General features: G+C 40.5%; 6 protein-coding genes across 9 annotated transcripts; 2 read left to right on the top strand and 4 right to left on the bottom strand.

The window, feature by feature from the left end:
- Positions 1–583: 583 nt before the first annotated feature.
- Positions 584–5,549, bottom strand: LOC108057502 (uncharacterized). The gene is made up of 4 exons (XM_017141779.3): positions 5,292–5,549; positions 3,496–3,596; positions 1,145–1,542; positions 584–1,089 (listed from the first exon to the last, which is right to left on the bottom strand). The coding sequence occupies exons 1-4, from the start codon at positions 5,356–5,358 to the stop codon at positions 975–977; spliced, it is 681 nt and encodes a 226-aa protein (XP_016997268.1). The 5' UTR covers positions 5,359–5,549; the 3' UTR covers positions 584–974.
- A 5,580-nt stretch (positions 5,550–11,129) lies between these two features.
- Positions 11,130–17,364, bottom strand: LOC108056519 (mitochondrial import inner membrane translocase subunit TIM44). Of its 3 annotated transcripts, XR_011418879.1 has the most exons (5): positions 17,039–17,364; positions 13,242–13,322; positions 12,641–13,178; positions 11,336–12,581; positions 11,130–11,274 (listed from the first exon to the last, which is right to left on the bottom strand). XR_011418879.1 is itself a non-coding variant. In XM_017140525.3 (4 exons), the coding sequence occupies exons 1-4, from the start codon at positions 17,132–17,134 to the stop codon at positions 11,917–11,919; spliced, it is 1,380 nt and encodes a 459-aa protein (XP_016996014.2). In that variant the 5' UTR covers positions 17,135–17,364; the 3' UTR covers positions 11,130–11,916. The 3 variants fall into 3 exon arrangements, 2 of the variants coding, with proteins under 2 accessions (XP_016996014.2, XP_016995935.2); XM_017140525.3 differs by having other exon boundaries at positions 11,130–12,581; XM_017140446.3 differs by lacking the exon at positions 17,039–17,364 and adding an exon at positions 13,435–13,714 and having other exon boundaries at positions 11,130–12,581.
- nanos lies at positions 13,901–17,594 on the top strand. Of its 2 annotated transcripts, XM_017140864.3 has the most exons (4): positions 13,904–14,220; positions 14,281–14,665; positions 15,264–15,745; positions 16,484–17,594. In XM_017140864.3, the coding sequence occupies exons 1-4, from the start codon at positions 14,182–14,184 to the stop codon at positions 16,745–16,747; spliced, it is 1,170 nt and encodes a 389-aa protein (XP_016996353.2). In that variant the 5' UTR covers positions 13,904–14,181; the 3' UTR covers positions 16,748–17,594. The 2 variants fall into 2 exon arrangements, with proteins under 2 accessions (XP_016996271.2, XP_016996353.2); XM_017140782.3 differs by having other exon boundaries at positions 13,901–14,665.
- Positions 17,492–19,736, bottom strand: Nsun5 (Nop2/Sun-like domain containing protein 5). The gene is made up of 4 exons (XM_017140654.3): positions 19,531–19,736; positions 19,224–19,473; positions 18,106–18,603; positions 17,492–18,050 (listed from the first exon to the last, which is right to left on the bottom strand). Exons 1-4 carry the CDS (start codon positions 19,651–19,653, stop codon positions 17,620–17,622), a joined length of 1,302 nt encoding a protein of 433 aa, XP_016996143.2. The 5' UTR covers positions 19,654–19,736; the 3' UTR covers positions 17,492–17,619.
- Positions 18,688–19,230, bottom strand: LOC108056904 (uncharacterized). Its single transcript, XM_017140979.3, has one exon. It carries the CDS (start codon positions 19,167–19,169, stop codon positions 18,792–18,794), a length of 378 nt encoding a protein of 125 aa, XP_016996468.2. The 5' UTR covers positions 19,170–19,230; the 3' UTR covers positions 18,688–18,791.
- A 1,269-nt stretch (positions 19,737–21,005) lies between the features above and the next one.
- On the top strand, positions 21,006–27,645 carry sqz (squeeze). Its single transcript, XM_017142244.3, has 3 exons — positions 21,006–21,675; positions 24,524–25,076; positions 25,703–27,645. Exons 2-3 carry the CDS (start codon positions 24,717–24,719, stop codon positions 26,960–26,962), a joined length of 1,620 nt encoding a protein of 539 aa, XP_016997733.2. The 5' UTR covers positions 21,006–21,675; positions 24,524–24,716; the 3' UTR covers positions 26,963–27,645.
- Positions 27,646–27,999: the final 354 nt, after the last annotated feature.

A 27,999-nucleotide genomic window follows, 5' to 3' on the forward strand; every position in this document is an offset into this window, starting at 1 on the left:
TCCGTCGAGTGCAGCAAACTTGTTGCTTGCTTCAAGACTAAGGTAGCCATAAAACGATCTGAAAACACTTTAAAGTGAAGTAATTTATCTTAAATAATCGGAGGACAATAATTTCTTCCTTCTTATCTGTCAGCTAGCAAGTAATATGGGTGAATATTCATCTTAATGAACTAGTTCACATCTTTTTGGTGCTTTCGAACCCACCAAGCGAAGTTGGCTGCGCTTCGCATACATTTTCAGTATTGTTAATTCCACAAAAGCGCGCCTAATTCAAATTTAAATAGAAATAATGCAAGTAAACATTTTAAACTTTTGCTTAGGCTTTCAAAGTAATAAATACATTTTAGAAGATTTAGCTTTTTACTTTGAGAAGAAAGCTATAGAAGTCTAATTCAAATTGTGTACAAAGTAATACTAAAAGAATTTATGACTTAATCTCCAACTAATTTTTGTATTACCATTGAGAAGTAATTAAATCTCCTGAGTGTTCCCAAAATAACAATGTTTTGTGTAAATCTTTAAAAGGTTTCGGAAAGGAATGATTCATCACCAATATACACCGTTTAAAACAAAAACGACAAAGTAGTGCTTAGTTTACATTTACAAATAGTTGTTTATTATCGATTACCAACGTGGGTTCTATGCATATTGTTAGTGCAAGGACGTACAAAAGAATCTCTAGAACAATATCACAGAAACTTAATAACTAATTGGGCTTGTCAACTGCGCTGTTAGAAATCGGAGTGACCTTTAGCATCGCCATTAGAGTGTAATTGGGAAGGCGGAATGCAATTCCGCTTGTCGTGGAAATTTATGGCATTCATTAGACGGATTGAGCGCTCAGCGCTCTCCATCCTCGTTGTCGCTGGGATTGTCGTCTGAATTGTGTGGTGAGTGTGTGCGCACTTTAAACCGCCATCAGGTCCAATTGTCGCACACCGGATCGGATCAAATCGGACCAGATTTCGAACGGACTACGCCCTAGGCGTCGTAGTCGGGGCGTATACGTGATAATCGACATCATCCGCTCCGCCCGCTTCCTCCTCCAGATCCCGGTTGACCAACCGTTCGCGCATTCCATACCGCTGCCTGTTAAGTGAAGAATTAGCACTCTGGAAATTAGTACAATTAGCCAAGAACTTACTCCAGGTGCGAGCGCCATATGACCAGGCCGGCGTACAGGGCGATGGAAACCAAGGCCAGTGCCACCACCACGATGCCGAGCAGCACGTGTCCCTGGCTAACCGCATCCGCTTGCACATCCACCGGTGTCACCTCGATGTTCTCGGAGGCAAAGGTCTCGGTGTCCGTGCTGAAAACGACGCCGCGTCCCTTGAAACGCTCCTCCAGGTCGTCCATGTCATCCATATTACTGTCATCCTGGTCAGCGTCTCCGGATTCTAGGATCTCCACATCGTACTTGTAGTTCCCGGCCAGCACCAAGTTGGTGGCCGAGTTCAGTTGGTCTTCGTCGCGGTGGGGAAACGATCGCTTCGGCTGCTCCTCCGATTCCGCATCTGAGTCGGAATTCAAGGAAGTATCCTGCAAAAAAAAAGCAATATAAAAATTTAATTAAATATTACAAAATCTAAATATTTTATCAGTATTTTTATAAAAATTTAGACCCTCTTTAGCCGTATCTTATCTATCTGCAATATCTCTTTTTAAACAAAAAGTGTCACAATTGTTTGCTGTGTAGTCTGGTCACCAAACAAAAAGAGGCTCGGTCATCGATGCGGCTTTCGCTGTCGGATTGAGTAATTGATTTCCCCAGGCACGTGATTCTATGCGAGTTCTATGCCGAATTTGGAAACTAGCTGTTGAAAGTGGGTGGTCTCTCTAACAGTGTGGGGGCGTTTTTAAGTTTCTTTTAAGAGGCTCACAACATCTTGAAATCATTTCTATTAATATAACATTTTTAAACATTTTTTACTATGCTAACGTCAGGTATTTTTCAGTAGCAAATGCTTGGAAATATGGGTTAAACGAATAAAATAGTGGAATGGGCTTCAACAGTGCCTATAAGTGAAGTATATATCAGATGATAAAAAAAAGTTACCGAAATTTGTACATATAACAATTAAACTGTTTTTATTACCAGTTAAAAGATTCAAGTAAGACAAGACAGTTAGAAATGAAAGTTTAAATCTTTTATTACCACGCTGACACTTTAGAGAAATTAAATTTAAAAGTAACAATAACATTTTTGTTAAGTATAATAAAAATTTAACGCGTGCTTAATTTTAAATCCAAAATTTTAAATTTCGAGTGTAAAAGTAAAGCCAATAGTTGGCTTGGTAACGAGACTAACAATTAAAAATAAAATAACAAGGAAATCGGAGCCCCGCTGACTCATAAACTGAAAATTTCGCCGCTTTGCGTAAGCCAAACTTTTCCCCATATTAATCATCACTTAAAGACCGACTCACCTTACAAATGGCTCAATTACCCAAGTAGAAGTGATAACAGTGGGCCTTTGATTACCAAGCACCTGTGAAATCTTCACTCATTTTTGCTTACAGCTGTTTAAATTAGCCATGTTTTTGGATTCCACCTTATCACTAAGGTCACTTGAACTTATCTTGCATAATCTGTTACCCATATTTTTCCACAAAGAATGTTAATAGCTACTTAAGTTGTTTACAAAACACGGACTACCCAGAGATCACTCTCGCTCGAAGCCCTTTGAACATGTAGATTGGTGACCCCGATGACCTCCGGGGGTCGGGATGTGACATTTGCAATTGGCGGTAACAACTTTTTACGACTACGTGACTGGTTTTCCTGACTCTGTCTCAATCCCATTTGGCGTATGCTACTTTATCTCGTGTAATTGTCCGATTTGTTTACAACTAACGACTTATAAGCAAGCCGTTTGGAAAGGTGACAAGCACGAGATCGGCTTGGGAGATCTCGAAAATCGTAATCTGATCGCACAGAAACGGGGGATTACCCAGGTGAGGGGAAGCGGGGTTTCTAAATCTGGCATTCAAACGTCACGGCAGCCGAGGAATTACCTAGAATCGGATTGCCACAGTGAGTCACTGAAAAAACTCAGGGGAGTTGGGGTATTATCTCTCTCAATTATAAGGCCCCCGTCGATGGAATTTCGTGACTAAGGCGATGAAAACCCTCTAGCTGCCCGTTTCTTTAATTTTATGCAAAGTTTCATTGCGTGTGCTTTTTCTTTTTGTCTTTATAAGCGTTTCTCGGCAGTTGGAGACCCCTTAAAAGGCAAACGCCGCGCGTGTCTTATGGCGGTTTTGCATTTAATCAAAGTGAAAATAAATAAACATTTTTAAAGCGTAAATTTCCGGTTCTGGGTAAAAATAAACCGAAAATGCATTGCCATTGGATCGTATTTCAGTGTCTGGGGTCTGTTCGCCACTTAATGCGTCAGTCGAAGTGGTTTCGAGTCGACTTTGTCCGAGTCTCCGGATCCTTAGCCTGGCCCAGTTACCCACCGTTTTGTTTTTGTTCTGTTGGCCAACTCACCTCCACGACAGCTGTCTTATTTTTGGACACCCTCTCCAGATCTTTTAGCTCCTCCGCCTGCGTTGGACTCACACTCAAATCCTGCGAGGGCTTGGCATGGGCTAAAAGAGAAAGCAATTAAGCAGAAATGAGATAATGCATTCGCTTGAATTAGCCGGGTATTTTGTATTTGGTATTTGGTTACAGCTTATCGGACTACCTGAACAGATCTTCCTGCTTTCAGGGGAAGCGCAAATATTTAACCCGAGATTTCGCAACTAGCACCTTTCAGCCTGCACAATGCGGTCCAGAGAATCAGATATGTTTGCTTATCTGCCAGCTCTGATTTTATTCAGAACTAACCAGACCCAGACAATACTGCTTTATCAGTTGACACTGAATTTTGGGTTACGCTTTTTGGCAAACAAAATGAGAGCGTGTTGGAGCTTATAAACCGGCATTAATTAGCACAGTCGGGGTTAACTTAATAGGAACGTAATACTTCACTTAAAATGTTAATTAATTTTACCACAGCAATAAAATAATATAAGCCATAATTCAGCAAAAAATGCTCTCTTATTATAAGTTAATTAAACCAGTTTTTAATATACCATTCCTATTTCTTTCACTGCAGCTGTATGATATTTTTTCAAAACCTGTCCACATATACTATATAGCACAAATCAAACAACAAACACATTTCTAATGCCGCAAACGCTTTGCCAATGCCGATCGTAGATTCGCATTCACGAAACGGGTCAAAAACGCTTGGTAGCTGGGAAGCTTCAAAAAAATTCCACAAACAAAAGCCGAAAAAATTCCAAAAAGCACATGATATTGCCAATGACGTCTTGCAATTTATTGCATTCGACATTCGTAAGTCACCCAGTTTGATTTCAGTACGTGACGATAGGCCAAAGCCTTGTCCCAGTGAAAACTTGATCCACTTTTGACAAGTGTCAAAGAGTCCAGAGTTTCTTATCATACAATCGCGGGTGCTAACATCTTTAGGGCAAATAATATAACTTAAGACTCTACTTATAAAGTTCTGACACCTTATAATCTTCAAGGTAAGACGGGTGTCTTTTGGCAATTTGTTATAAAATAATTTAGCTGGGGAAATAACTAGAGTATGCATAGGTTTATGTGAAAAACGCGTTATTAAGGCAATTTCGGTTCTAAATATTAATACCACTACGAAAATGTTAAAATATTCCAAGTACTAAGTGATTACGGTGATTACTCTAAATAATAAATTATAGAGAACTAATAAAATCGTTATATTTAGATCCTTCTGGTTTCCTTTCCCTTAACCATAGGTTATTATTTTGCCCACAACTGTTAAGTTACAATAACTGCGTATCAATCATGGTACCATAAAACGCAGAAAGCCCTGGCGAAATCTTATCTGCACTGGGGAGCCAGCTGGGGTCCCCGGGAATTAAAGTCTTGCAATTTAATTTCGCGACCTGGCGGGACCTTGATGGACGATTCATTGCGACGGGACGGCGGGCGGTCCCCTTCTTCAATAAAAGCCCCGATATTTATGCGCTGTAAACCTGGCTTACAAAAGACCAAACCCGAACCCGAACCGGACCTGGTCTTCGATCTTGGCAGGCCAGGCACTTAAGGCAAAAAGGGTGAACCGAACCGTAAACTGTTAACTATCTAGCCAAGTGGCCGCTCCATCGCGATCCCATCCAGCTGCGCTCGAAACTAGTTTCCCTGCAGAAGTGGAAATATCGAGTTGTGCGTCTGTTTGGGGCTATCTATCTTTTACGGTCGTTGTCATTGTAGATATATCTTGTAGTACTTACACTCTGCCAGCAGCAGCAGAACCAACAGAAGCGCGCTGCAGAGGGCGAAACTTTTCCGCAGAGCCATTTCGCGTTTTTTAAGATATGCGGGTACCGTCACTTCCTTTATCAATTAGCTCCTTATCACACACGCACAGGTAACGCGCCGCTCGATCGCTGGATATTTTTGGATGAATAAGCCTTCGCTTTATTCTGCGGGTCCACTTATAAAGTGTTTATTTGTTCCGCTGCCGAGTTTTGCGTGCGTTCGCGGCGAGCTTTCGGTTTGAAATGAGAAACTGAGAGGCAACGAAGTCTGGGTAAAGTAGTCGGTTAGCTCTGTTAAGCGATCAAGGTCTAAAGCAGTAACATTACTTGTTAACAGAAAGTTAGGGGTAGTCACTTGGTGCTTTTACATTTGTAAGGCTCCCTAATAACATACAATTTTAAAATAATTTATCAATTAAAAATTGAAAAAATGTAATTTGCTCTTTTTTACAGTTCTCTATCTTTTATCACTATGGACGGCAGTCCATGTAGTGACGAAGCGCACCAGGAGAGTGTGCGAAGGCGACTACTATCACTATGGACGGCAGTCCATGTAGTGACGAAGCGCACCAGGAGAGTGTGCGAAGGCGACTACTATTATATAGCCGCAAAATTGAAAATCTGCTGTGATAGTCCGATCGTAATGAGTAATACACCAATCGAAAGGTATTGCAATAACTTAAAGGATTGCATACCAAGACTTTAAGAAAATCAATTGGCTTGGGAGAGAGAGCGGTGAAAGTGAAAAAATGAAAATTTCGAAATTTGGAGCTGTTGGGGCCGGTGGGGATAAATTCCCCCTCGCAATGTTTTAGTTGTATTCCTTTTGAAAATACCCGTCGAATGAGGGGTCAAAATCCGACGCTCCGTTCAAAAGTTATAGCCAAAATAAGATTTCCTTCTTCTTCCCAAAATGAAAATTTAATTCTGTTTGTCAGTTTGTCAGTTTGTCAGTTTGTCCAAAACATGTTTCTTAAGTTTTGAAAATTTAATATGACGTTCATCCCATCGATATAAAAACCTTTTGTTCTACCACTTTTGGAAAAATCCGCTAGTTTAGCGGGAAAACAGCTATAAATAGCTAAAATTCGGAAAACCGTAACTTCTATACTACTAAAGCTACAGACTTGTGCTGCATCTTGTTTGAAAGGTATTTTTAAAAGCTATAAACGCCTTCTATATGCAATTTGTGTAAATGTAATAATTAAAAAGATATGAACAAAAGACAATTTTTTTTAAATTTTTTTTTTTAGCTTTTTTTTATTTTTCTCAAAAACGGCTCTAACGATTTTCTTGAAAACTTTAAACTGTATAGCCCTTGAGATTCCTTAAATTTTGGTATATAACACATTACTGTAAAAAGTCACGTTTAAAAGTTATTTTTATACGAAAATAGCCACTTTTGCCAGCTCGAACAACTAAAGCTTCCTGGGTATTGAATTTTGTGTGAGGGTATCCGAACTGTATTTTAGGGTCATGGAATCAGTAAATTTGCACTTAAGAGTTCCATATAGGAATCTTTTGTTCTACGACTTTTGGAAAAAGCCGCTACTTTAGCGGGAAAAAGCTAAAAATAGCTAAATTTCGTTAGTTTGTAAGTTCTACACTACTAAAGGTACCGACATGTGCTATACCTCGTTTAAAAGGTATTTTGAAATACTTAAACGCCTTTTTAACTTAATTTGTTTAAATACAATGGCTTACAAATTATGATTGACCAATTTTAATTTAAATGTATATATTAGCTCCTATGAAAGCAAATGTAAACAAACAAAAACTTCTGATATCAAATAAAAACACCTCTTAACGAGGTAAAAAACTAGTGACGATCGCACCTTCAACATACAAAAGTTCAAATCGATTTCAATTGAATTGATTTGATTTGAATTGATTTGATTTCAAATCATTTGATTGATTTGAATCATGATTCAAATCATTTGATTTTATTTCAAATCATTTGAATTTGATTTGAATCATGATTTGAAATCAAATGAATCATGATTTGATTGATTCAAATCAAATTTGAATCATGATTCATTTGAATCATGATTTGAAATCAAATTTGAATCATGGTTCAAATCATTTGATTTTATTTCAAATCATTTGAATTGATTTGATTTGATTTGAAATCAAATCAATTCAAATCAAATTCAATTGATTTGAATTATGATTTGAATTTGATTTTATTTGAATCATGATTTGAAATCAAATGAATCATGATTTGATTGATTCATTTGATTTCAAATCATGATTCAAATCAAATTCAAATGATTTGAAATAAAATCAAATGATTTGAATCATGATTCAAATAAATCAAATGATTTGAAATCAAATCAATTCAAATCAAATTTGATTGATGTGAATCATGATTCAAATTTGATTTGAATCAATCAAATTATGATTCATTTGATTTTATTTGAATTATGATTTGAAATCAAATTTGATTTGATTTGAATTATGATTTGAAATCAAATGAATCTCATGATTCAAATCAAATTCAAATCAATTCAATTAATTTGAATCATGATTTGAAATCAAATTTGATTTGATTTGAATTATGATTTGATTTGAATCATGATTTGAAATCATTGAATCATGAATCAAATCAATTCAAATGATTTGAAATAAAATCAAATGATTTGAATCATGATTCAAATTTGATTTCAAATCATGATTCAAATCAATTGAATTGATTTGATTTGAATTGATTTGATTTCAAATCATTTGATTGATTTGATTCAAATCAAATTCAAATGATTTGAAATAAAATCAAATAATTTGAAATCAAATTTGAATCATGATTCATTTGAATCATGATTTGATATCAAATTTGAATCATGATTCAAATCATTTGATTTTATTTCAAATCATTTGAATTGATTTGATTTGATTTGATTTGATTTGATTTGATTTGATTCATGATTCAATGATTTCAAATCATGATTCAAAATTATGAATCATGATTTGAAATCAAATGAATCAATCAAATGATTTGAAATCAAATCAATTCAAATCAAATTCAATTGATTTGAATCATGATTTGAATTTGATTTTATTTGAATCATGATTTGAAATCAAATCAAATTCAAATGATTTGAAATAAAATCAAATGATTTGAATCATGATTCAAATAAATCAGATGATTTGAAATCAAATCAAATCAATTCAAATCAAATTCAATTGATGTGAATCATGATTTGAATTTGATTTTATTTAAATCATTCATTCATGATTCATTTGATTTCAAGTCAAATCATGATTCAAATAAAATCAAATTCAAATCATGATTCAAATCAATTGAATTTGATTTGAATTGATTTGATTTCAAATCATTTCATTGATTCATTTGATTCCAAATCATGATTCATGATTCATGAATCAAATCAAATCAAATCAATTCAAATGATTTGAAATAATTCATTTGATTTCAAATCATGATTCATTTGATTTCAAATCATGATTCAAATCAAATCAAATCAAATCAATTCAAATGATTTGAAATAAAATCAAATGATTTGAATCATGATTCAAATCAATCAAATGATTTGAAATCAAATCAATTCAAATCAAATCAATTCAATTGATTTGAATCATGATTTGAAATCAAATTTGAATCATGATTCATTTGAATCATGATTTGAAATCAAATTTGAATCATGATTCAAATCATTTGATTTTATTTCAAATCATTTGAATTGATTTGATTTGATTCATGAATCAATCAAATGATTTGAAATCAAATCAATTCAAATCAAATTCAATTGATTTGAATCATGATTTGAATTTGATTTTATTTGAATTATGATTTGAAATCAAATGAATCATGATTTGAAATCAAATGAATCATGATTTGATTGATTCATTTGATTTCAAATCATGATTCAAATCAAATTCAAATGATTTGAAATAAAATCAAATGATTTGAATCATGATTCAAATAAATCAAATCAAATTCAATTGATTTGAATCATGATTTGAATTTGATTTTATTTGAATCATGATATGAAATTTGAAATTTGATTTGATTTGAATTATGATTTGAAATCATTGAATCATTGATTTGATTTCAAATCATTTGATTTCAAATCATGATTCATTTGATTTCAAATCATGATTCAAATCAAATCAAATCAATTCAAATGATTTGAAATAAAATCAAATTTGATTTGATTTGAATCATGATTTGAAATCATTGAATCATTGATTTGATTTGAATTGATTGGATTTCAAATCATTTGATTTCAAATCATGATTCATTTGATTTCAAATCAAATCATGATTCAAATCAAATCAAATCAATTCAAATGATTTGAAATAAAATCAAATGATTTTTTAAGTTTTGAAAATTTGATATGACGTTCATCACATCGATATAAAAAACTTTTCTTCTACCACTTTTGGAAAAACTCGCTAGTTTAGCGGGAAAACAGCTATAAATAGCTAAAATTTGGAAAGCCGTAACTTCTATACTACTAAAGCTACAGACTTGTGCTGCATCTCGTTTGAAAGGTATTTTGAAATGCTATAAACGCCTTCTATATGCAATTTGTGTAAATGTAATAGTTAAAAAAATATGAACAAAAGACAATTTTTTAAACCTTTTTTTTTAGCTTTTTTTATTTTTTTCAAAAACGGCTCTAACGATTTTCTTTAAAACCTTAAACTGTGTAGCCCTTGAGATTCCTTAAATTTTGGTATATAACACATTACTGTAAAAAGTCACGTTTAAAAGTTATTTTTATACGAAAATAGCCACTGTTGCCAGCTCGAACAATTAACGCTCCCTGAGTATTGAATTTTGTGGGAGGGTATCCGAACTGTATTTTAGGGTCATGGAATCAGTAAATTTGCACTTAAGAGTTCCATATAGGAATGTTTTGTTCTACGACTTTTGGAAAAAGCCGCTACTTTAGCGGGAAAAAGCTAAAAATAGCTAAATTTCGTTAGTTTGTAAGTTCTACACTACTAAAGGTACCGACATGTGCTATACCTCGTTTAAAAGGTATTTTGAAATACTTAAACGCCTTTTTAACTTAATTTGTTTAAATACAATGGCTTACAAATTATGATTGACCAATTTAAATTTAAATGTATATATTAGCTCCTATGAGAGCAAATGTAAACAAACAAAAACTTCTGATATCAAATAAAAACACCTCTTAACGAGGTAAAAAACTAGTGACGATCGCACCTTCAACATACAAAAGTTCTGATATCAACATTTGTGACGAAAAATTATTACACTCGTCATTAAATAGACTTTCTAATATTTTTTTATTCGGCACGCTGCAATAGAAAATGCCTGTGAAGGGAAAAAGGCTGGAATAGTCTGCTAGGGCGGGCCGAATAAAAAAATATTAGAAAGTCTATTTAATGACGAGTGTAATAATTTTTCGTCACAAATGTTGATATCAGAACTTTTGTATGTTGAAGGTGCGATCGTCACTAGTTTTTTACCTCGTTAAGAGGTGTTTTTATTTGATTTATATCATTGTGGAATTCTTAGTTATAAAATAATTTGTTATATTGAGCAACAAACAACTCTTCCCACAAAGGACACATTTAGTGAATATAAACCTACAAAATAAAATAATAGAAAATTAAATGTGCCTTCTAAAATTGTAAATTATTATTGTAATTATTATATTTTTATAGGTATTTATTTAGTCAATTATTAAATTTTCTGAAATTTATGCTCAATCTATTTGTATTTAATTCTTAAAGGTATTTAAATCTTTTAATTCAATTATTAAAATTTCTGGAATATTTGCTCAAGCTATTAGTAATCCCAAATTAATAAAATGGATCATGTAAAAGTAATGGAGTTTTTATTTTATACACATAGTAGCCTGGCACTTATGGTTTTCCAACCATACACTTGGATGTCTGTGATTAAGGTAAGGTAACATAACACTTATATCGCAAGAATTCACCAGTTTGCTTCGATGGTATATCTCTAAAAATATTGAAGTATTTATTTTTACTAGACATTCTGAGTGGCGCTCGGGTGTACGTACAACTCTTTGGATTCCGTGTGTGTACAGTCAATTTGCAGAGCCCAAGCTGCCCTGGGCGAATTCCATATTTACAAGAGACGGGGGAGGATCGGGATCTGGATGATGGGGTCGGGATGGGGGCCTTAAAATACCTAAACTCAACTATACTCAACAATTTGTCTTATGGTCACTACTTGTACGCCTACGCCGGCGTTTGCACTTTAAGCTTCAACGTAAATAGATTTGGCCAGGACACCAGCGCAGGAACCACGATCCCGACGGCCAATCCCCGCACCGATCCCGGGAAGCCGTGGACCGGTGGGGGGCGTGGCCGCAAGGAACGGCCGATGCCGGCTGTCTGCTGCGCCCGGAATTCGTGGGGGAATCTTTCGCGGGACCGACCAGCAGCCCTCTGCGGACAAAACGTTTCAAAGCAATCGAAAGCGAAACCTTTGTACACACTTGATAGAGTCCTGCGGGTCGAGTTCGTGGTCAGTTCGTCGTCCGTGCTCAGTGTCCAGTGATCTTTTCGTTCGTTTTGTGGGTGAGAGAATGCGGGAAACTTAAACGGCTCGGTAAAAAAGAAAGGCTTGGGCAACGCGCTAAACAAATTGCTCCTGGCTGTTGGCCGACAGCTCCATCAGCCGCCAGGCAGCCTTGGGGTTGAGTTCGTTGCGGTCGCGGCACAGCACCCAGACGTAGTGCACCCGCATCACCTTCTCCGGATCGCCCTCGACCACCTGGTTCTTCTGGTCGCGCACGCACATGATCTGCTGCGCCTGGAAGGTGATTATCAGCACGGGTCCCTGCTCCATCACCTTGCCCATGGCCAGCTCGATGTTCTCGATGTCGAGGATCTTCGAGTCCAGATACATGCCGGCCTTCTTCGCCTCCTTGATGGGCGTCGCAATAATGTTGAACGTGCTCTCGAAGCACCAGTCCTTTAGGATCTCCAAATCGCCCCGGACAATCGACTCCAGGATGTTTGGAATGATGTCCGTTTCGCAGTCGTGCAGGAAGTCCTTCTGATCGAAGCTCGGATCGATCTTCACCAGCTCCGTCATCGTTTCGGAGAGCTCCGTCTTCGAGAAGAGGCCGCCCATCACGTCGGACACTTTGTCGGTGAGCAGGCGGGAGGCACGGATCACGGGATTCTCCGACTCGTCGTACTTCACCTTCCAGTCGAGCACCTTGTTCACGTAGGTGTTGTTGTTCTTGAAGTTCTCCCACGATTCGTAGAACTTGGAATCCTTGTGGAGCTCCACGCCTGTGGATTGAAATGAAAGTAAGTTAATGAACTTTGATCTTATTAAGAGAGAGACTAACCTGTTGCCTCCGTGTTGGGCTCCACAACGCGATCGCTGTCGCTCATGTCCAGTTGGACGCGCTTGCGCAGCTGGGCAGGCGCCCGGTAGACCCGGTTATCTATGCTCGCGTTGTCCATCTCCTTCTTGATGATCGTCGTCGTGCTGGATATGGCCTGGAAGGCGCTGGACTGGCCCAGCTTGCCGCTGGTGTCGGTGATCGTGTCGCTGACGCCCCTGGCCTTCTTCGACAGCTCCTCGGTGACCTTCTTGGCCAGGTCCGACTTGCTGGCGTCGTCCAGGACATCGCCCACGCGCTCTTTGATGGCGCCCAGCTGCTCCTTCAGCTTGCTGGACGACTTCTGCGCCTCCGACTCGACAATGTTGAACTTCTGTCGCGCCGACTTGAGGGCATCCGACTCCTCCAGCTTCTGGGCCTCCTCGCGGAACTTCCGGATGTTGTCCTTGATCTCCTTGTTCTTGTCCATCTCCGACTTCATGTTGTCGAAGAACTGCGAGAAGAAGCCGGCCCTGCGACCTGGCGCGCTATAAAAGCGGGGCTGCGGAGTAAAGTCATGACTTAATCCGGGTGCCACCTGCTGAGTTATGAGGCCCAGTCTAACCTGCTGCTGCTGCAGATTCTGCGACGCCTGCTGGCAGGTGAAGAGACAGGCGCGATCCCGCGCAAGGGCAGCTATTCTGTACTGCAAGGAGAAACGAAATCATTGAAAGCTCGTCCGTTTTAACCTCGAAATGGGCACATGTAAGGGGGATCTCTTGGGACACCAGTGCTGGCCGGGATCTGAGTGAACCTACCATCGTGGGGGATTGGGTGACCTTTCGCAGGGGCTTCGACCGGTGGCGAATGTTCGGGAGTATGGCGTCAGAGGCTCAAAACTTTATGTAATTCCTGCCGCGAACCACGCACGTATCAGTCAGCTGTTCTTGTCGTTCGTCGATAGTCCGATAGTCCCGGGCCGATATCATGGGCGCGGTATTCGAATTGTGTGCAATGATTGTTGTTGTATGACGGCGTGTGGCGCGTGTTTCAAGTTTTAGGAATTTTTTCCTATTTTTCGTTGATATGTCAGGCCAAGTTGATGTGTTTTTGGATTAGTTTAGTGACGGTTGGTGGTACAAGTACCACTAAATAAAAACATTTCTGTTAACATTTATGACCCCTGTCAATTGCTAATTGCTACGGAATCAACCATCAAAATATCGAGCCAACTATCGATATCAATTATTTTGTCCCACCCCTACCAGCCCGAACCGTTACTTGGCGCGCAGCTTTACCACAAATTCCAAGAACTACATTCCGCCGAGATTCTTCCGTTCTGTAGCTACAGCCATTTGCCTCCCGGGACATACGAATTAAGTTTTTTTTGACTCCGCGCCACGATTCGAGACCCAAAACCGAGTTCCGTTACATGTACATTATTATTAGATAAAGGAGTATCGCGAATACTTCAGTTAAGTAAAAACCCGATTCGGTTTTTGGACGAGAATCTGTGGAAAGCAGAGAGTGCGCGATAACGGTAACTTTCGACCCGGACTTTCGCCATGTTCCGCAGCAACTTGGAAGGCAGTGGCGCAGCAGCAGTAAGTGAGGACCCCCCTTTCCCCGCTCCCTCTCCTCACATAAAATTCCCCTCGTTCCAGGACAACTTTGCGGCATTCCACGCAAGAGGAGGACTCAACATGCTGGGCCTGCAGGACATGTACTTGGACACCAGTGGCGCCAACTCGACGGCCACTCTGAGTCCGCCCAGCACTCCCCTGACGCCGCTGACCCCTGACCCGTCGACTGCCCAGTCGACGCACTTCCCCCTGCTCGCGGACAGCGCCGCCTCTGCCAACAGCCTGCTGCTGCAGCGCCAGTACCACTACCACTTGCTGCTCCAGCAGCAGCAACAACAACTGGCCCTGGCGCAGCACCAATTGGCCTTGGCTGCCTCGGCGGCGGCGGCCAGTGCGAATCATCAGCAGAAGGACGAAATCGCAAGATCTTTGAAAATCTTTGCGCAGCTGACTACGGGCGCAGCAGGTGAGAAAAATAGTGCGCAGAGAGAATGCAGAAATGGCGTCGTTGAAAACGGAGTGGCAGAATCAACGGGCGAGAGCGAGACGACTAGCTGTGCAAGTACAGTTAGGCCAAAGTCAGGGGCTCGTTTTCAGAGGGGGTTAAGGAAAGCACAGCCCATAACATTCCAACTGGTGTTTATTTTATCTTTAAACAATGTGCATTATTTAAAAACAACTTAAAGAAACTTCCTATGCTTAATATGGTAGATGTATATGTGCATTTTTAAGTTTATTAGCGGTTTCTAAAAGTCCGAAATAAGATTTACTAAATCCCCTTTAAGAAATATTTCAAATCGCCTCTGGCTTTTCGGCCATTGACCTTCGCAACACTTGCGCTATTCCTTTTCCCAACACTCCAGTTCCAGAAAGCCATTTTGGCGTCATCTCTTCTCTTCTTTGCTCTGTTTACGATTCTTCGACGTTTGCTTCATCTTTCCCGTTTTCCGCAAAAACTAACGTGTTTTTAACAGTATAACTTTTTAAGTGCAACCTACAATCGAATAATTAGAAAATGTCTTTGATCAATCTGGACGCCGTAATGAAAAGCTTCCTATTCTCAGAAAACGCGGCTGGTTCCATGCAGGACGTAATGCAGGAGTTCGCAACCAACGGCTATGTGAGCGATGATATCAGCCGCTTTTCCTACGCTAGTGCTCCGCCACAGGCTCAGACGCCTCTGCCGGCGCAGCCGCAGCAGCAGCAACAACTACAGGGGATGCACATGCCACTGGGACGCAATCCTGGCCAGCCGCAGTCCAATGGATCGAACCTGATGTCCGTGGCCACTCCGCTGGCCACCCAATGGCTGCACAATTACCGCGAGCAGCTGAACAACGTGTGGCGTCACATGTCCTATATGCCCAATTCTAATAATTCCGTGGGTCAGTCCCAAGCATCAGTTACCATGTCCCCCAATCTCGGCGTGGGAATGGGTCTTGGATTGCCCGTGCAGGCCGACCAGCTGCGCGGTGCCTCCAATCCCAGCAACAATATTAACAACAAGGTGCATAAGCAGCGATACAATAACAGCAAGGCCAAAGAGGTGAGAGGATCTTATCAAGCTATCAAAAAAGTTCCTAAACTATCCTAAAACTATTGTAATGTCAACATGATTTCCAAGCTCAACGGTTAGTTAGCAAGTAACAGATCAGAAAACAAATGACTATAAACAATTAAATGAACTTTTTAATTAGGAAGAGGTAAAACTTATATGTATATTTAACAAATTCCTACCAAAAGCAACGACATTTAGTTAAAAATAAGATTTTAAATTAAGTTATTGATTAAATTTCGGATTTCAAGCCATTTTTTCAATTTTCGTAGAATTAAAAAACCATATCCTTATCTTACTATCCTTACTGTCTAAGTAAAGCATGACAAAATATTGAAAAAATCTTGAACTTATAAATAAGGTACTACAATTTTTTTACTGATCAATAGGTCAGAAAACTTTTGATGTTATCCTTTATAAACCATTGAACTTTTTATTTAGAAAGAGGGATTACTTATAAGTATATTTCATAATTTCCTACAAAAAAAGAACGACATTTAGTTACAAATAAGAAAACAACACTCAAATTAAGTTATTAGACAAATTTAAACTTTTAAACCAATTTTTCCATACCTTTTTCACTATTAGATCCAAAGATAATTTTTGAAAAATTCCAAAACCTTATAAATTTTCTATTATCTAAGAAAAAAAATGACAAAATCTTGAAAAAATTTACCTTTTTTAACTTTTAAATTAGATTCTACAACTTTTGTTACTGAACCATTACAGATCAGCCGCCACTGCGTCTTTTGTGAGAACAACAACGAACCAGAGGCGGTGGTCAACAGCCACACAGTGCGAGACAACTTCAACCGAGTGCTGTGCCCCAAGCTGCGCACCTACGTCTGCCCCATCTGCGGGGCATCTGGGGACTCGGCGCACACCATTAAGTACTGCCCCAAGAAGCCGATCATCACGATGGAGGATGCCATCAAGGCGGAGTCTTTCCGCCTGGCCAAGAGCAGTTACTACAAGCAGCAGATGAAGGTCTAGAGAAGAGACCCGGAAAATCCAGCAGGAGCAGAGGCTCTGGCAGCTTTTGCAGCGTTTATATAGCCAATAATATATATACGCGTTCCGATCGAAGCTGGATTAACCAGATAGACGATAACATTTAAATAGCGCCTGGCGCGTTCGATTTTATTGAGTTTCAGAGACTTATCTCGTGCCTATATTTCCTATAGTATAGTCAAAGACCTATCACTCAAATCAATTTCACTTATTCGAATATTTATGTCTGTTTCTGTGAAAAGGAAACCAATTTTGTAATGGAAGAGTACTCACAATATCGTAATATTTGTTCAATCGTCGTGGCCGATAGAAACATCTCACAATCCGAAAGTCAATCGATGGAATTGGTCTGCAACTGGTCGCCCTCATTTTGTCAAATGTTCGTTTGCGACCGAGTAAATTTCGATATATCTGCAAGGGATATATAATCTGTACTAAATTTTGAAATAGAACACTTTGAATTTCGAACTGTCAATCATAACAAATATTAGAATTAAATTTTAAGCTTGCTAAAGGAAAGAGCAAGGAACACTTTCGTTTAAAATCGGCTACACTTACATTTGTGAGTTTTTAAAATTTGACATTCCGCAGTTTTTCATTGATAAGCGAATAATATTTTTATTACATGTATCGCTAATTTTCATTCCAACACATATATCTATATAAATGTTATATATTTATTTAATTGTGTTCCCATTAATCAATATTCAAACACGTAAATCAAGATTATATTTTAATTTTTTTTATTTTTTTATAAAGATGTACATAACTGAAGTGGAAAAAATTCAATGGCGTCAAGTGCCAAATAAAGGTTTAGTTTACATTCTAATTATATAGTTTTCTTGATTTTGGAACTAATCTTTTTCTCCTTCGCGGCGCTTTTCGAAGAGGGCCAAGAAGATGCCATCGGTAAGATCGCTATCCGGCAGAGCGTATAGGCAGTTCTTGCCTATCTTGGGGTACTCCTTGTCGCCCACATTGTTCCACTTGTTGCGCAGCGCCTTCTTGCAGCTGAGGAGCTTAAAGGATGGATTGATCTGCAGGCAGCGCTGCACCACCTGTTCATTCTCCTCCTTCCACAGCGAACAGGTGCAGTAGGCGATACGCTTGACGTCGGGAAACGCGTTCATTGCGTGGGACAATATTTTGATCTGCAAACCAGCCAAGAGGTACAGCCGTCTGTCGTCCTTTGGCTCGTCGCACACGGTGATGCGGTTCTGCATTCCGCTGCCCGAGCAACTGGGGTCCACCAGGATGTACTCCACGCCCGGAAAGCGATCGGGTACTGCAAATGGGATATTATTAATGACTGGAGTTAAGCTATTCAAACAAGAACTCACAAAAGGTCAAGACATCGCCAAAAGTGGGGGACACAATCTCGCAGCCAGCCTGCTCGGTTATATCGCACAGATCCCTGTAGCGATCGGCGGACTGTTCCACCGCATAGATGCGTCCTTTGTTTTGCATCACGTTGCACAAGTGCGTCGTCTTCATTCCCGGTGCGGCGCACATGTCCAGCACAGTGGAACCCACTGGCGGAGCCAGTAGCTCGGCAGCCAGGCAGGTGGCCTTGTTCTGCAGTATAAACTTCTTGGTGCGCACCAGGTCATGGGTTACCCAATAGCTTCCCCACTTGGGATGGAAGATAAGCACGCCCTCCACATGCATGTCGATCATAAATTCATCCTCCTCCATAGATTTTACGGCCTTTAGGAAATCATCGTAGCTCGCGTCCGCCGGAATTTCCTTGCGACGCCACTCCTCGCCTGCCAAATGCTCCAGGGCCTCCGCCAAACTGTACAGATTCGTGTTGATGCGCACATACCGGGGATTGGGAGCTATTTGGTGGAATAGAAGGACAAATAAAATCAGCGTTTAAAAGTGTGTCAAATTGTGATTTATTTTGGGTAGTTACTGATCCTTGATAAGATTGAAAGTACGTGAAAACTTGAAATGGTTTGGTTTCAAGAATGGTTTTAAGTCTTTAGACTAGTCTTTTTTGGGACAACTTCAAGTGCTACTCATGTTACTGCTCCTTCTTGTTCTCCACAGCTTCAGGCTCTTCCTCCTCCTGCTGCTGCACCTGCTGCAATGGCGGAGGAGGCTTCTCGCGGAAGGCCTTGAGCACATACATGGCCACCACTAGGTTTACGACCAGAACAGCCGTGAGTACCGACCAACAGTTGACCGTAAAGACGTCCAAGTGCGGGAAGGACTCCTGCAGCCAGCTGCGCACCCCGTAGAAGCCCAAGAAGGGCAGCGTGAACATGAGAACACTGAAGGCCAGCAGCCAGAGGAAGACCTCGGTGCTGGTGTCCTCCTCCTGGGGATGCTGTTCCACCAGAGGAGCAACCTCTACTGGAGCAGCATCAGTCTGTTGTTTCTGCTGCTTCTTTTTGCCCATCTCAGCCGGCTAATACTGCTAGTTGTTGTTGTGGGTGGGTGGTAGTGAACCTGCCTTTCTTCTGGATTCCGGCTCCACTGACCGCCTGCTGCAGCTTCTCCTGGTAACTTCGCACCGTCTGCACGGGTCTGCTGTCGCCGTTCAGCTGCTTGCGGCCGAAGATCAGTTCGGTGACCAAAACCTTGGCCAAACAGGGCTCCAAACTCGGGTTATCCTTGAGCAGTCCCGCTTGCTCGATGGCGCTCTCGATGGCACCGCGATTATCGCTATAATGTTTCAGCACCGCCTGCAAACTGCGAACACGCTGCAAGAGAAAATATATATTTGCCTGATTCTTAGCCTGCAGGTCGTGGCCACTCACCGCATGCTTCTCCTCCGCTATCAGGGCCTTGATGGACTTCCTCTGCTGCAGCGCCGACTTCAGAATCTTGGCGGTCGCCCTGTATTGGGTGGGAACTTTCACGGAATGCGGTTTTTTACTCATTGTCGTCACGTGTGTTTGTTTGCACTAGTGGTGGGTTAGGTCACTCGCGATACTATCGATATATAAATTCCTTGGGTTGCCGGCAGGCTGGTTCACCAGAATAACGTGATCGGTGATTACTTTTTCAGAAGTGACTTGCACTCGTTTTTCAATACAGCATTGCCAGCCCAAAGTTTTAAGGGCCAATTTTCGCGCGAATCAGTTGCCATTTTAAAAGGATAACTATGAATTTTATCAGTTAAAGTCATAAACGTTTGTTAAGCGTTTTTCTCGAAAATTTCATAAATATAATTTTCAATGCATGCAAAAAAGACCATACAAAATATAATTAACCATTGAGAACATGAGAGGTATTTCGTTTTGCATGTACCCCTTTTTCGTAATGAATAAATAGTTTCGAAGATGTTTTCAAGAATGTGAAAATAACGGGTTTCTTTTAATGGTACTTTTTAAGAAAAGTTTACTCAACTTACGCAAATGCAATTTTTTAATTTTTTATTTTTTAATTTTAAACAACTTTGAGCATAAGATCGTTAACCTTATAAACGAATAGAAAAAAAATCCATTACAAATGAAAAAATTAAAAATAAAACATGATATCAAATTAATAAAGATTTATCCAAATATTTTATTTAATACACAGGTCGACAAAATCTTAACTTTTTGGCTCAACTTTTTAGCTTTTAGTCTACAATAAAAAATAAAATATTGTGACGTGACTCCTTTTTTTAGTCTTGTTTATTTTTGTGCCAACCAGAGATATTTTTCAAAAAATATTTTTAACTTTTGTTTTTAAATTTAATTATTATTAGTTATTCATAACAAAACAACATAAAAAAAAGTGAACATTAGTCATAGTATCCAAAAAATAGTTTTTAAATTAAAAGAAGGCCAATATAATATTTGTTGATAAAAACATTTACATTTAACTGGTCAGTAAACCATCATAGGAATGTGGTCCTAAAGAGAGTCGGTGAAATCGAAAGGGTCAAAGACACCCGGAAGGATGTGGATGCAGGATGATGGATGGGATGGCTGGATATTTTTTGTTCCCTCTCGCCAGAATTTGGCCCAATTAAATTCGGTATTCCAAAAAAAAGAGCACGCCTCCCTCCCCGAACACATAAAAAACGGAGGCGCCAGAAGAGCCGGGAACAAAAAACCGGAATCGAGAGAGAGAGCGCGAGAGAAAGAGAGCGACACTGCACACATAAAAAACATAAACAAGCCTTTTTTCAATACGTGCGAGAGAGAAAAGAGAGCCAGAGCGATTCCTCAATTTCCCTCCCTCACTAGATTGGTAAAAAAACGCGCTCTTCGCTGTGATTTTTTTCACTTTTCGAACGAACGCGAACACGAACGGTTATTCTGCTTTTTAGCTCCTCTTGTTCTGTTTTTGTGTTTGCCGCGACGTAAACAACCGAAGAGCGGAGCTTGCGCCTCCTCCGCCCCACGCCCCCCTCGCAACGTGTGCTCGTTGTAAGTGCAATTAATCGTCGTTGGCCGCCGAAAAAAATTCGGGAGTCCGAAAAGGTTGACAAAAAAGGGCAACAAAAAGCACAAGTGCAGAAAAAAGCAGAAACTTGCGAACGCGTGTGTGTGAGTGCTGGTGTGCGTTGGTGTCCGTGTGTATATTTTTGGCGTGCGCGGCCATTTTTTCTTGTTGCCACTCGAGAGTCTCTTCTGTGTGCGAAAGAGAGGCCCGACCGCCCGCAAAGAAGACGTAGCAAACTACGCAAATCCCCACTAAATTCGCTAATTTGCGCAAAATAAATCAATCGCGGGAGGCGCCGAGAAACAAACAAAACGTACAAAAATAAAGTGCCGCAAACCACAAACAATTTACCTGCGTGTGTGCCCGTGTCTGTGTGTTTGCCAAAGAGGCGAGCTCACCCAACCACCCACAATCAGTCGGCGAACACGTGCTCCAAAATATCAACAAAACTTGGCCCACAAATATAAAAAAGGGGCAACAACTGCATCGGAACCGAACGCCGGAACACAAAAGGCACTTTCAAATTGGTTAGTATTTTACGATGCACGAGCATGTTTTATTTATTTGCCTTATTGGACAAACACACTTGGCGATTCATGTTCGAGAGTGTTTGTTTCTCTTTCCCGCGCTCGACGCACAGCGGAAACTATGACATAATTCCAGAACTTAGTAACATTTAAAAAAGTATAGTCACAGAAATTGTTCCTCTAAGGGGCTCTTTATAAATATGTTTTTTAATTAGATTTAATTCAGAGTCTCCTTTATATTTATAATTATTTTTTACGTTGGTTCAGGTGTTTTCGATGGTCAGAAAAACAATATAATGTTGAACTATTTTTCAGAAATATCAATTTACTAAAATTTTGTCTATATTCAAATTGATTTTTTATAAATTTCACCAATTTCTTGCATTCTTATAAATTTTTAGTCTAAAAAAAAAGTTGGTTCACTATTTAATGTCTTATGACTTATTATTTTAGTAAAATTTCTTAAAATATCTTAATCTAACTATTTAATAAAATTTGAAACATTTCTCAAAAATAAATTTAATTTAAAAATAAGTCAATTTAAGTTCCAATACTGTTTGCCCCACTGTTCCGCTGGTCAAATATTAAAGCTTTTTATTTTATTCTCTTTCTGCAGAAATAATGTAAAATACTTTGTTGTTGGCCAAGTGTGACTGTCAACAAATAATTAAGCTGGAACAATTTGAAAACCATTTTTGCAAACGTGCTCCATTATTTGACCATCCGTTTTGTCGCTTGTTTGACTCTAATGTTCGTTCCCATTCATTCGGTGGCGGTTTTTTTTTTACGTTTGTATGTCGTTGTCTTTTTTATCTTCCACTTTTTTTGTATTCATCAAATATTCGCTGCTTTTTTCGCACACATGTCGCCCCCAACCAAAAAGAGAGAGAGAGGGAGAGCGGTCCGAATTGCGGTTATTGCGCTGTTGTTGTTGTTGACCGCCCGCTCGTTTGTTTATGTTGCTCTCTTGCTCGCTCTTCTGCTCTCTTTTGTTTTCAGCTGCTCGCGCTCAATTAATTTTCGTTGATTCGTTTTTTGTGTGTAGTGTAGGTTTTTTGTGTATACCATTTTATTTATATGCTTTTTGGGCTTCTTTTTTTTCTGTTTTTTTTTGGGGGGTTTCTTTTTGTTGTATTTTTGGGGCCTGCCCGATTGCGTTTATTTATTCCCCATTTGCATTTATCAGGTTGAGTGGCCGATTTTCCGTGTTTCTAGATCTGGTAGTTACACGATTACGATTACGGCTTCTGTTTTTTGTTCGTCGCCACTTTCGCTTATGTTGTTTTATCGCAATTGTTTGAGCGGCAAACAATTGTTTGTTTGTCGCCCCTTCTCGCTCTAAATGTGCGCAACAAGCGAATGGTGCGTCCTTTTTTTTGCATTACATTACCCTTCCCCTCCTCTCTCCCCTCCACGGAATTCCTGCTACCATGCTGTTCAATTGTCCAACGTCAGCACTAACAACAACAACAAAACCGGTTATTTTGACCAGGCAGAAAAAAAAACGAAAAAAAAACAAAAACCAAAAATTGAATTTACCTCTGACGTCAGCACCCACCCGACCAAAAGGTCGAAATCAAATTCGCGCGCAAAACTTTCAGACTTGCGTATTGTATTTCCCCGTAACAAAGTATTAGTTTATTATAGTAAAAGTAAGTTCATGCTAAAATTCAAAATATAATTTTCGATTTGTTTTTCAAACGTAAGTTACACACATTAAAATTCCTACGGACCTATCCAATTTAGAATGAGGACCCTAAGGTATTGTTTTTTATTGACTATGGTGAACAGGATTACAACCAAATCCGAATTTATTACAGTTTATATTATGCTATAAATACTACAGTCACTAAAATTCGGGGAATAAATCTTATTCACCCCGTTTAAACAAATAAACTCATCCTTTATAAACTTCAATTTGTTTTTAGGCTTATCTCAACCAATCCATTTTGTTTTCGCTTCCTTGTTGAATCAACGAGCAAACATTTTGAAAATAAATTGATAAAATTTCAAAATATTTTTTAACATTACGAATACGTATATCAATTCCAGTGCCTGGTACGGATTTAAAGCAATTTTAAAAAATCTCCTTAATTTTAGCAGAATTTTTTCACATTTCCTGGAAATGGAATTAGATAAGTTTGTGTTCTCAGAATTTAATCTAAAGTTTTATATCCTGTTTTTGAATTTTTAATTGACTATAAATTGCGAAATGGACATTTAAAATTTCTCTGCCCATTATTCTGGTTTTTATACCCCAAGAACATCATTGGTCCATCTAGAATTCTGCTTTGCTGCCCCAAAAAGTGCCGGAGATGTAGTTGCATTCAGTTCTCGAGGTTGTTGACACGTTCCGTTGGCGCCCCTGACTTTTTTTCTTGCCAGCCCATCACCTCCCCACAGAGTAACCGCGATTGCGATTTCGGTTCTTCAGGCCAAAAGCGATTCCATTTCGCTTTCCATCGTGTTGTCACCAACAATTTCTGGCCGCAAGCGCCTTTTTTGTTTATCTTGTGATTTTTTCCGTTGACCAACTCTTTTTTGCCCGGCATTGTTATTAATTCTTTTCGCTTTTTGCGCTCCATTGGCAACTTTTTTACTGGGCTGTGCAGTTGGGGGTATAATATCTTCTTGGGCCAGCTTTTTGACTTTTGTTCCAGAGCGCAGCACGTTTAATTCACAAACAATTAATTAATTCATGCACATTTATGTTAATGTGCAGAAATTAATGTACCCAAAGGCGGGGAGTAGAGCGGCAAAGTGGCGGAATCGAAAAGTAGTTTAAGCACTTGTGCCGACTGGGCACAATTTTGTGGATTCAAGAATTACAATATTTCTGTACTTTCAGCACAAAAACGCGCCGAGTTGTGTAAGCCCGCCAGTGGAGTGTCGACTTCCCGACGACGAAGACCGACCGCTTCATTCTTCTTTCGCCCACCCCCCTTGGATAGGCTCAGTTCGCTGCCAGCCACGCCCCCAAGCTGGACGCTCGCACCATCGCCTACCGCCCGCTGACCCTTGGCGGCCACCAGACGCCGCTTATGGCCGAACTGCCGACGGCGCCGAACGGCGTCCCCAGCGGCGATTACCTGCACCGCTCCATCGACCAGCTGCGTTCCCTGGGTCACCTGACCACTGCCCAACTGGTCCACGATTACAAGCCCTTCAACATCAGCGAGTTCCGCCAGAATGTCGCCGAGCGACTGGACTACTCGCTGAAGAACGGCCTGGTGCAGCACCAGCAGCAAATGGTCATGGAGCAGCAGCCACATCCCGATGCGCAGCAGCAGCAGCAGCATCTGCACCACCCACAGCAGCAGCAGCAGCATCCGCCGCAGCTGAAGGTCAGCTACAGTGCGCCCAACTCACCGCCCACGCCACACGAGCAGCAGGAGCAGAAGGTGAGTGTCTAAATCTTATAAATCTAAAATGATTTTAAAATAATTATATTTGAAAAAATAATTTTAAAGCTGTATTAAATAAAAATCATAAAATTTAACAAATATTTTAAAGCTTTATTTCAAAGCAATTATAAAATCCAAAAGATTTTACCATCTTTGTACTCTAAGAACCCTTTTTTTCGTTTAAAACTCTGCACGGCTTTAAACTTTGAATTCCCAAACGTTTTTAAGGTGTAAATCCTACTTTAAATTTATCATAAGGACAAGAAACATTTGTATTTTAATCATTGTACTTTAAACTCTGAATTCCTAACGTTTTCAAGGTGTAAACCCTACTTTAAATTTATCAAACGAACAAGAGGAGTTCATATTTTAATCATTGTACTTCATTTTTATTTTAATTCAAATTAAATTGAATTTGTTAGTAATTAAATTCCATATATAATAGTCAACGATCGCTTACAACGATTGGTTTAAAGATCACCTGCTGTATTATAATATTAAGTGGACCATTTTTAAACTGATGTCTTTTAGTAAAAAGCTAAATTTGCTTCACAGCTTTACTTAATTAATTTAAAAATCGAAATAAAACGAAATATTTTAACACCTTACCTCTTTCTTTTCAGTACGATCCGAGTCGATCGCCGCCGCGTCAGCAGATGAGCAGCGCCAGTGGAAGCGGCAGCAACGGATCCTCGCCGGAGGAGGAGAGTCGCCGGGGCGGCGACGGTGATCAGGCAAAGCCCTACAAGTGCGGCTCGTGCAGCAAGTCCTTTGCCAACTCCTCGTACCTGTCGCAGCACACGCGGATCCACCTGGGAATCAAGCCGTACCGCTGCGAGATCTGCCAGCGCAAGTTCACGCAGCTATCGCATCTGCAGCAGCACATCCGTACGCACACGGGCGACAAACCGTACAAGTGCCGGCACGCCGGCTGCCCGAAGGCCTTCTCGCAGCTCTCCAATCTGCAGTCGCACTCGCGTTGCCATCAGACCGACAAGCCGTTCAAGTGCAACTCCTGCTACAAGTGCTTCGGCGACGAGATGACCCTGCTGGAGCACATACCCAAGCACAAGGACTCCAAGCACCTGAAGACGCACATCTGCAGTCTGTGCGGCAAGTCGTACACGCAGGAGACCTACCTGCAGAAGCATCTGCAGAAGCACGCCGAGAAGGCGGAGAAGCAGCAGCACCGGCACACGGCCCAGGTGGCTGCCCACCAGCAGCACGTTCCGGCGAGTGGGATCGGCCTGAATCTGCAGCGCCAGGCCATGAACGATGTGAATGCCGCCTACTGGGCGAAGATGGGAGCAGATAGTGCGGCGGCCTCGCTGGCGGAGGCCATTCAGCAACAGTTGCCGCAGGCCGCAGGTCAGCCATACGGCAATTTCGCCTCCCTGCAGCAGCAACATCAGCAGCAGCAACAGGAGCTGCTGCAGCAGCATCATCAGCGTCTGGCGGACACTCCCGGGCATTCGCACAGTCCGCACGAGGAGGCGGCGGGCGAGGATCTCGTCCTGCGTCAGTCCACGCCACAACATCACCTCCAGCAGCAGCAGCAGCAACAGCAGGCGCAGCAGCAACAACAGGCGCAGCATCAGCCATCGCCTGGTCAAGGATCCTCGGCCTTCACTCCACTGGCAGCCACTGTGGCTCCACCACCGCCGCCACATCTTCAACAGCATCGCGGACCGCCGGCGGCCACCGCCGCCTATCTCTATCAGCAGAACGCGGCGGCTGCAGCGGCCGCCTTCCCCACGCAGCTCATCTCGCTGCACCAAATCCGCAACTATGCCCATCAGCCAGGAGCGGCGGGCCTCATCGCTGGCGATCACCTCACCCTGGGCCTGAGCGCCGTGAATGCCACCAAGGAAAAGGCGCAATAGTACAGGCCAGGTCGTGGCCAAAAGAGGCAGCAACGATGACATTAGCCTAAGGTCTCCGTTTAAACTGGTGTGGATTTAAGTAAGAACTCTATTTGAATCCACATCAATTGAAACAATTAGAGTAAAAATAAGTTATGCTTAGATAGTCGCAAGTTGGCAGTGGCGTAGGAGCTGGGATTGTTACTGGTTTCCCTTAGACATTCTTCCAACACATAAATTATATTTAGATAACCCAAAAGTTGTATACGATTCGGCCAAAATCAACTCCATCACTGCCTAAACCAATAAGGAAACCAACTACAATCCACTGTTCTTTCGCCCTGCTCAACTTAAAGTTTAAGAACATTATATCTAGGACAACTCAGGATTTTCTACACGATATTTATGCCTATATCTATAAGCAATATTCAAATTAAAACTCTGAACTATTTGAAGTAGACGATTTTGAATAGCTCACATTTTTAATATCAGCTAGGAGCCTTACAAAGTACGGCGTTACCCATTAGTACTAAGAATATATTTGATAGTGTACATAGATGTATGTAAAAGTGTGCTGTACATTTAAACGTATCAACCTAGGACCCTAGATACTTGCTAATTTATCAACTAACTAGTAAGGAGTAAGGATATTTTCTACTTGTTAGGCAAGCTGAAAGAGAAATCGATTTGAAAATGTAAAATTCAACCAATAAAGTTTAAACTTATTTATAAAATAATTATTTCTGTGTGTTTTAAACCTTCCACAAGATTTGCATTTTCATTGGCGAATCGAAGCGGATCGAATATATGCAACGATCCAGAAAAATGCAACCTAATCCGCTTAGCAACCTTAAGACGGACTTCTTTGTGCCCGAGGCGACATAAGAGATTTATGTTCACCCCATATAATCGGAGTCTCCACAGGGAAATGTAGGGCTACGATCGTATCGAAGTTTGTCCTTAAATTTCTCTCGGCCGCAGCTGCTGTTCGGCCAAAGACGTGACAGTGACGTAGTTTGAGGGGGTCAACCCTCACTAAAAAGTGCTCGTCAGATTCT

This window comes from Drosophila takahashii, chromosome 3R, assembly GCF_030179915.1.
Source record: "Drosophila takahashii strain IR98-3 E-12201 chromosome 3R, DtakHiC1v2, whole genome shotgun sequence".
NCBI lineage: Eukaryota > Metazoa > Arthropoda > Insecta > Diptera > Drosophilidae > Drosophila > Drosophila takahashii.

Excerpts from the sequence above, each read along its gene's own strand:
- LOC108057502 (XM_017141779.3), bottom strand. The coding sequence starts at position 5,358 with ATGGCTCTGCGGAAAAGTTTCGCCCTCTGCAGCGCGCTTCTGTTGGTT. Across the intron at positions 3,597-5,291 it reads TCTGCTGCTGCTGGCAGAGT|CCCATGCCAAGCCCTCGCAG; the intron begins GTAAGTACTACA and ends TTTCTCTTTTAG. Across the intron at positions 1,543-3,495 it reads ATAAGACAGCTGTCGTGGAG|GATACTTCCTTGAATTCCGA; the intron begins GTGAGTTGGCCA and ends TTTTTTTTGCAG.
- LOC108056519 (XM_017140525.3), bottom strand. The coding sequence starts at position 17,134 with ATGAGGGCGACCAGTTGCAGACCAATTCCATCGATTGACTTTCGGATT. Across the intron at positions 13,179-13,241 it reads AGAATCTGCAGCAGCAGCAG|CCCCGCTTTTATAGCGCGCC; the intron begins GTTAGACTGGGC and ends TTTACTCCGCAG. Across the intron at positions 12,582-12,640 it reads GCCCAACACGGAGGCAACAG|GCGTGGAGCTCCACAAGGAT; the intron begins GTTAGTCTCTCT and ends TTCAATCCACAG.
- LOC108056904 (XM_017140979.3), bottom strand. The coding sequence starts at position 19,169 with ATGGGCAAAAAGAAGCAGCAGAAACAACAGACTGATGCTGCTCCAGTA.
- nanos (XM_017140782.3), top strand. The coding sequence starts at position 14,182 with ATGTTCCGCAGCAACTTGGAAGGCAGTGGCGCAGCAGCAGTAAGTGAG. Across the intron at positions 14,666-15,263 it reads GCTGACTACGGGCGCAGCAG|AAAACGCGGCTGGTTCCATG; the intron begins GTGAGAAAAATA and ends TCCTATTCTCAG. Across the intron at positions 15,746-16,483 it reads ATAACAGCAAGGCCAAAGAG|ATCAGCCGCCACTGCGTCTT; the intron begins GTGAGAGGATCT and ends GAACCATTACAG.
- sqz (XM_017142244.3), top strand. The coding sequence starts at position 24,717 with ATGGCCGAACTGCCGACGGCGCCGAACGGCGTCCCCAGCGGCGATTAC. Across the intron at positions 25,077-25,702 it reads ACGAGCAGCAGGAGCAGAAG|TACGATCCGAGTCGATCGCC; the intron begins GTGAGTGTCTAA and ends CTTTCTTTTCAG.
- Nsun5 (XM_017140654.3), bottom strand. The coding sequence starts at position 19,653 with ATGAGTAAAAAACCGCATTCCGTGAAAGTTCCCACCCAATACAGGGCG. Across the intron at positions 19,474-19,530 it reads TAGCGGAGGAGAAGCATGCG|CGTGTTCGCAGTTTGCAGGC; the intron begins GTGAGTGGCCAC and ends TTTCTCTTGCAG. Across the intron at positions 18,604-19,223 it reads AGCCGGAATCCAGAAGAAAG|CTCCCAATCCCCGGTATGTG; the intron begins GCAGGTTCACTA and ends TCCACCAAATAG.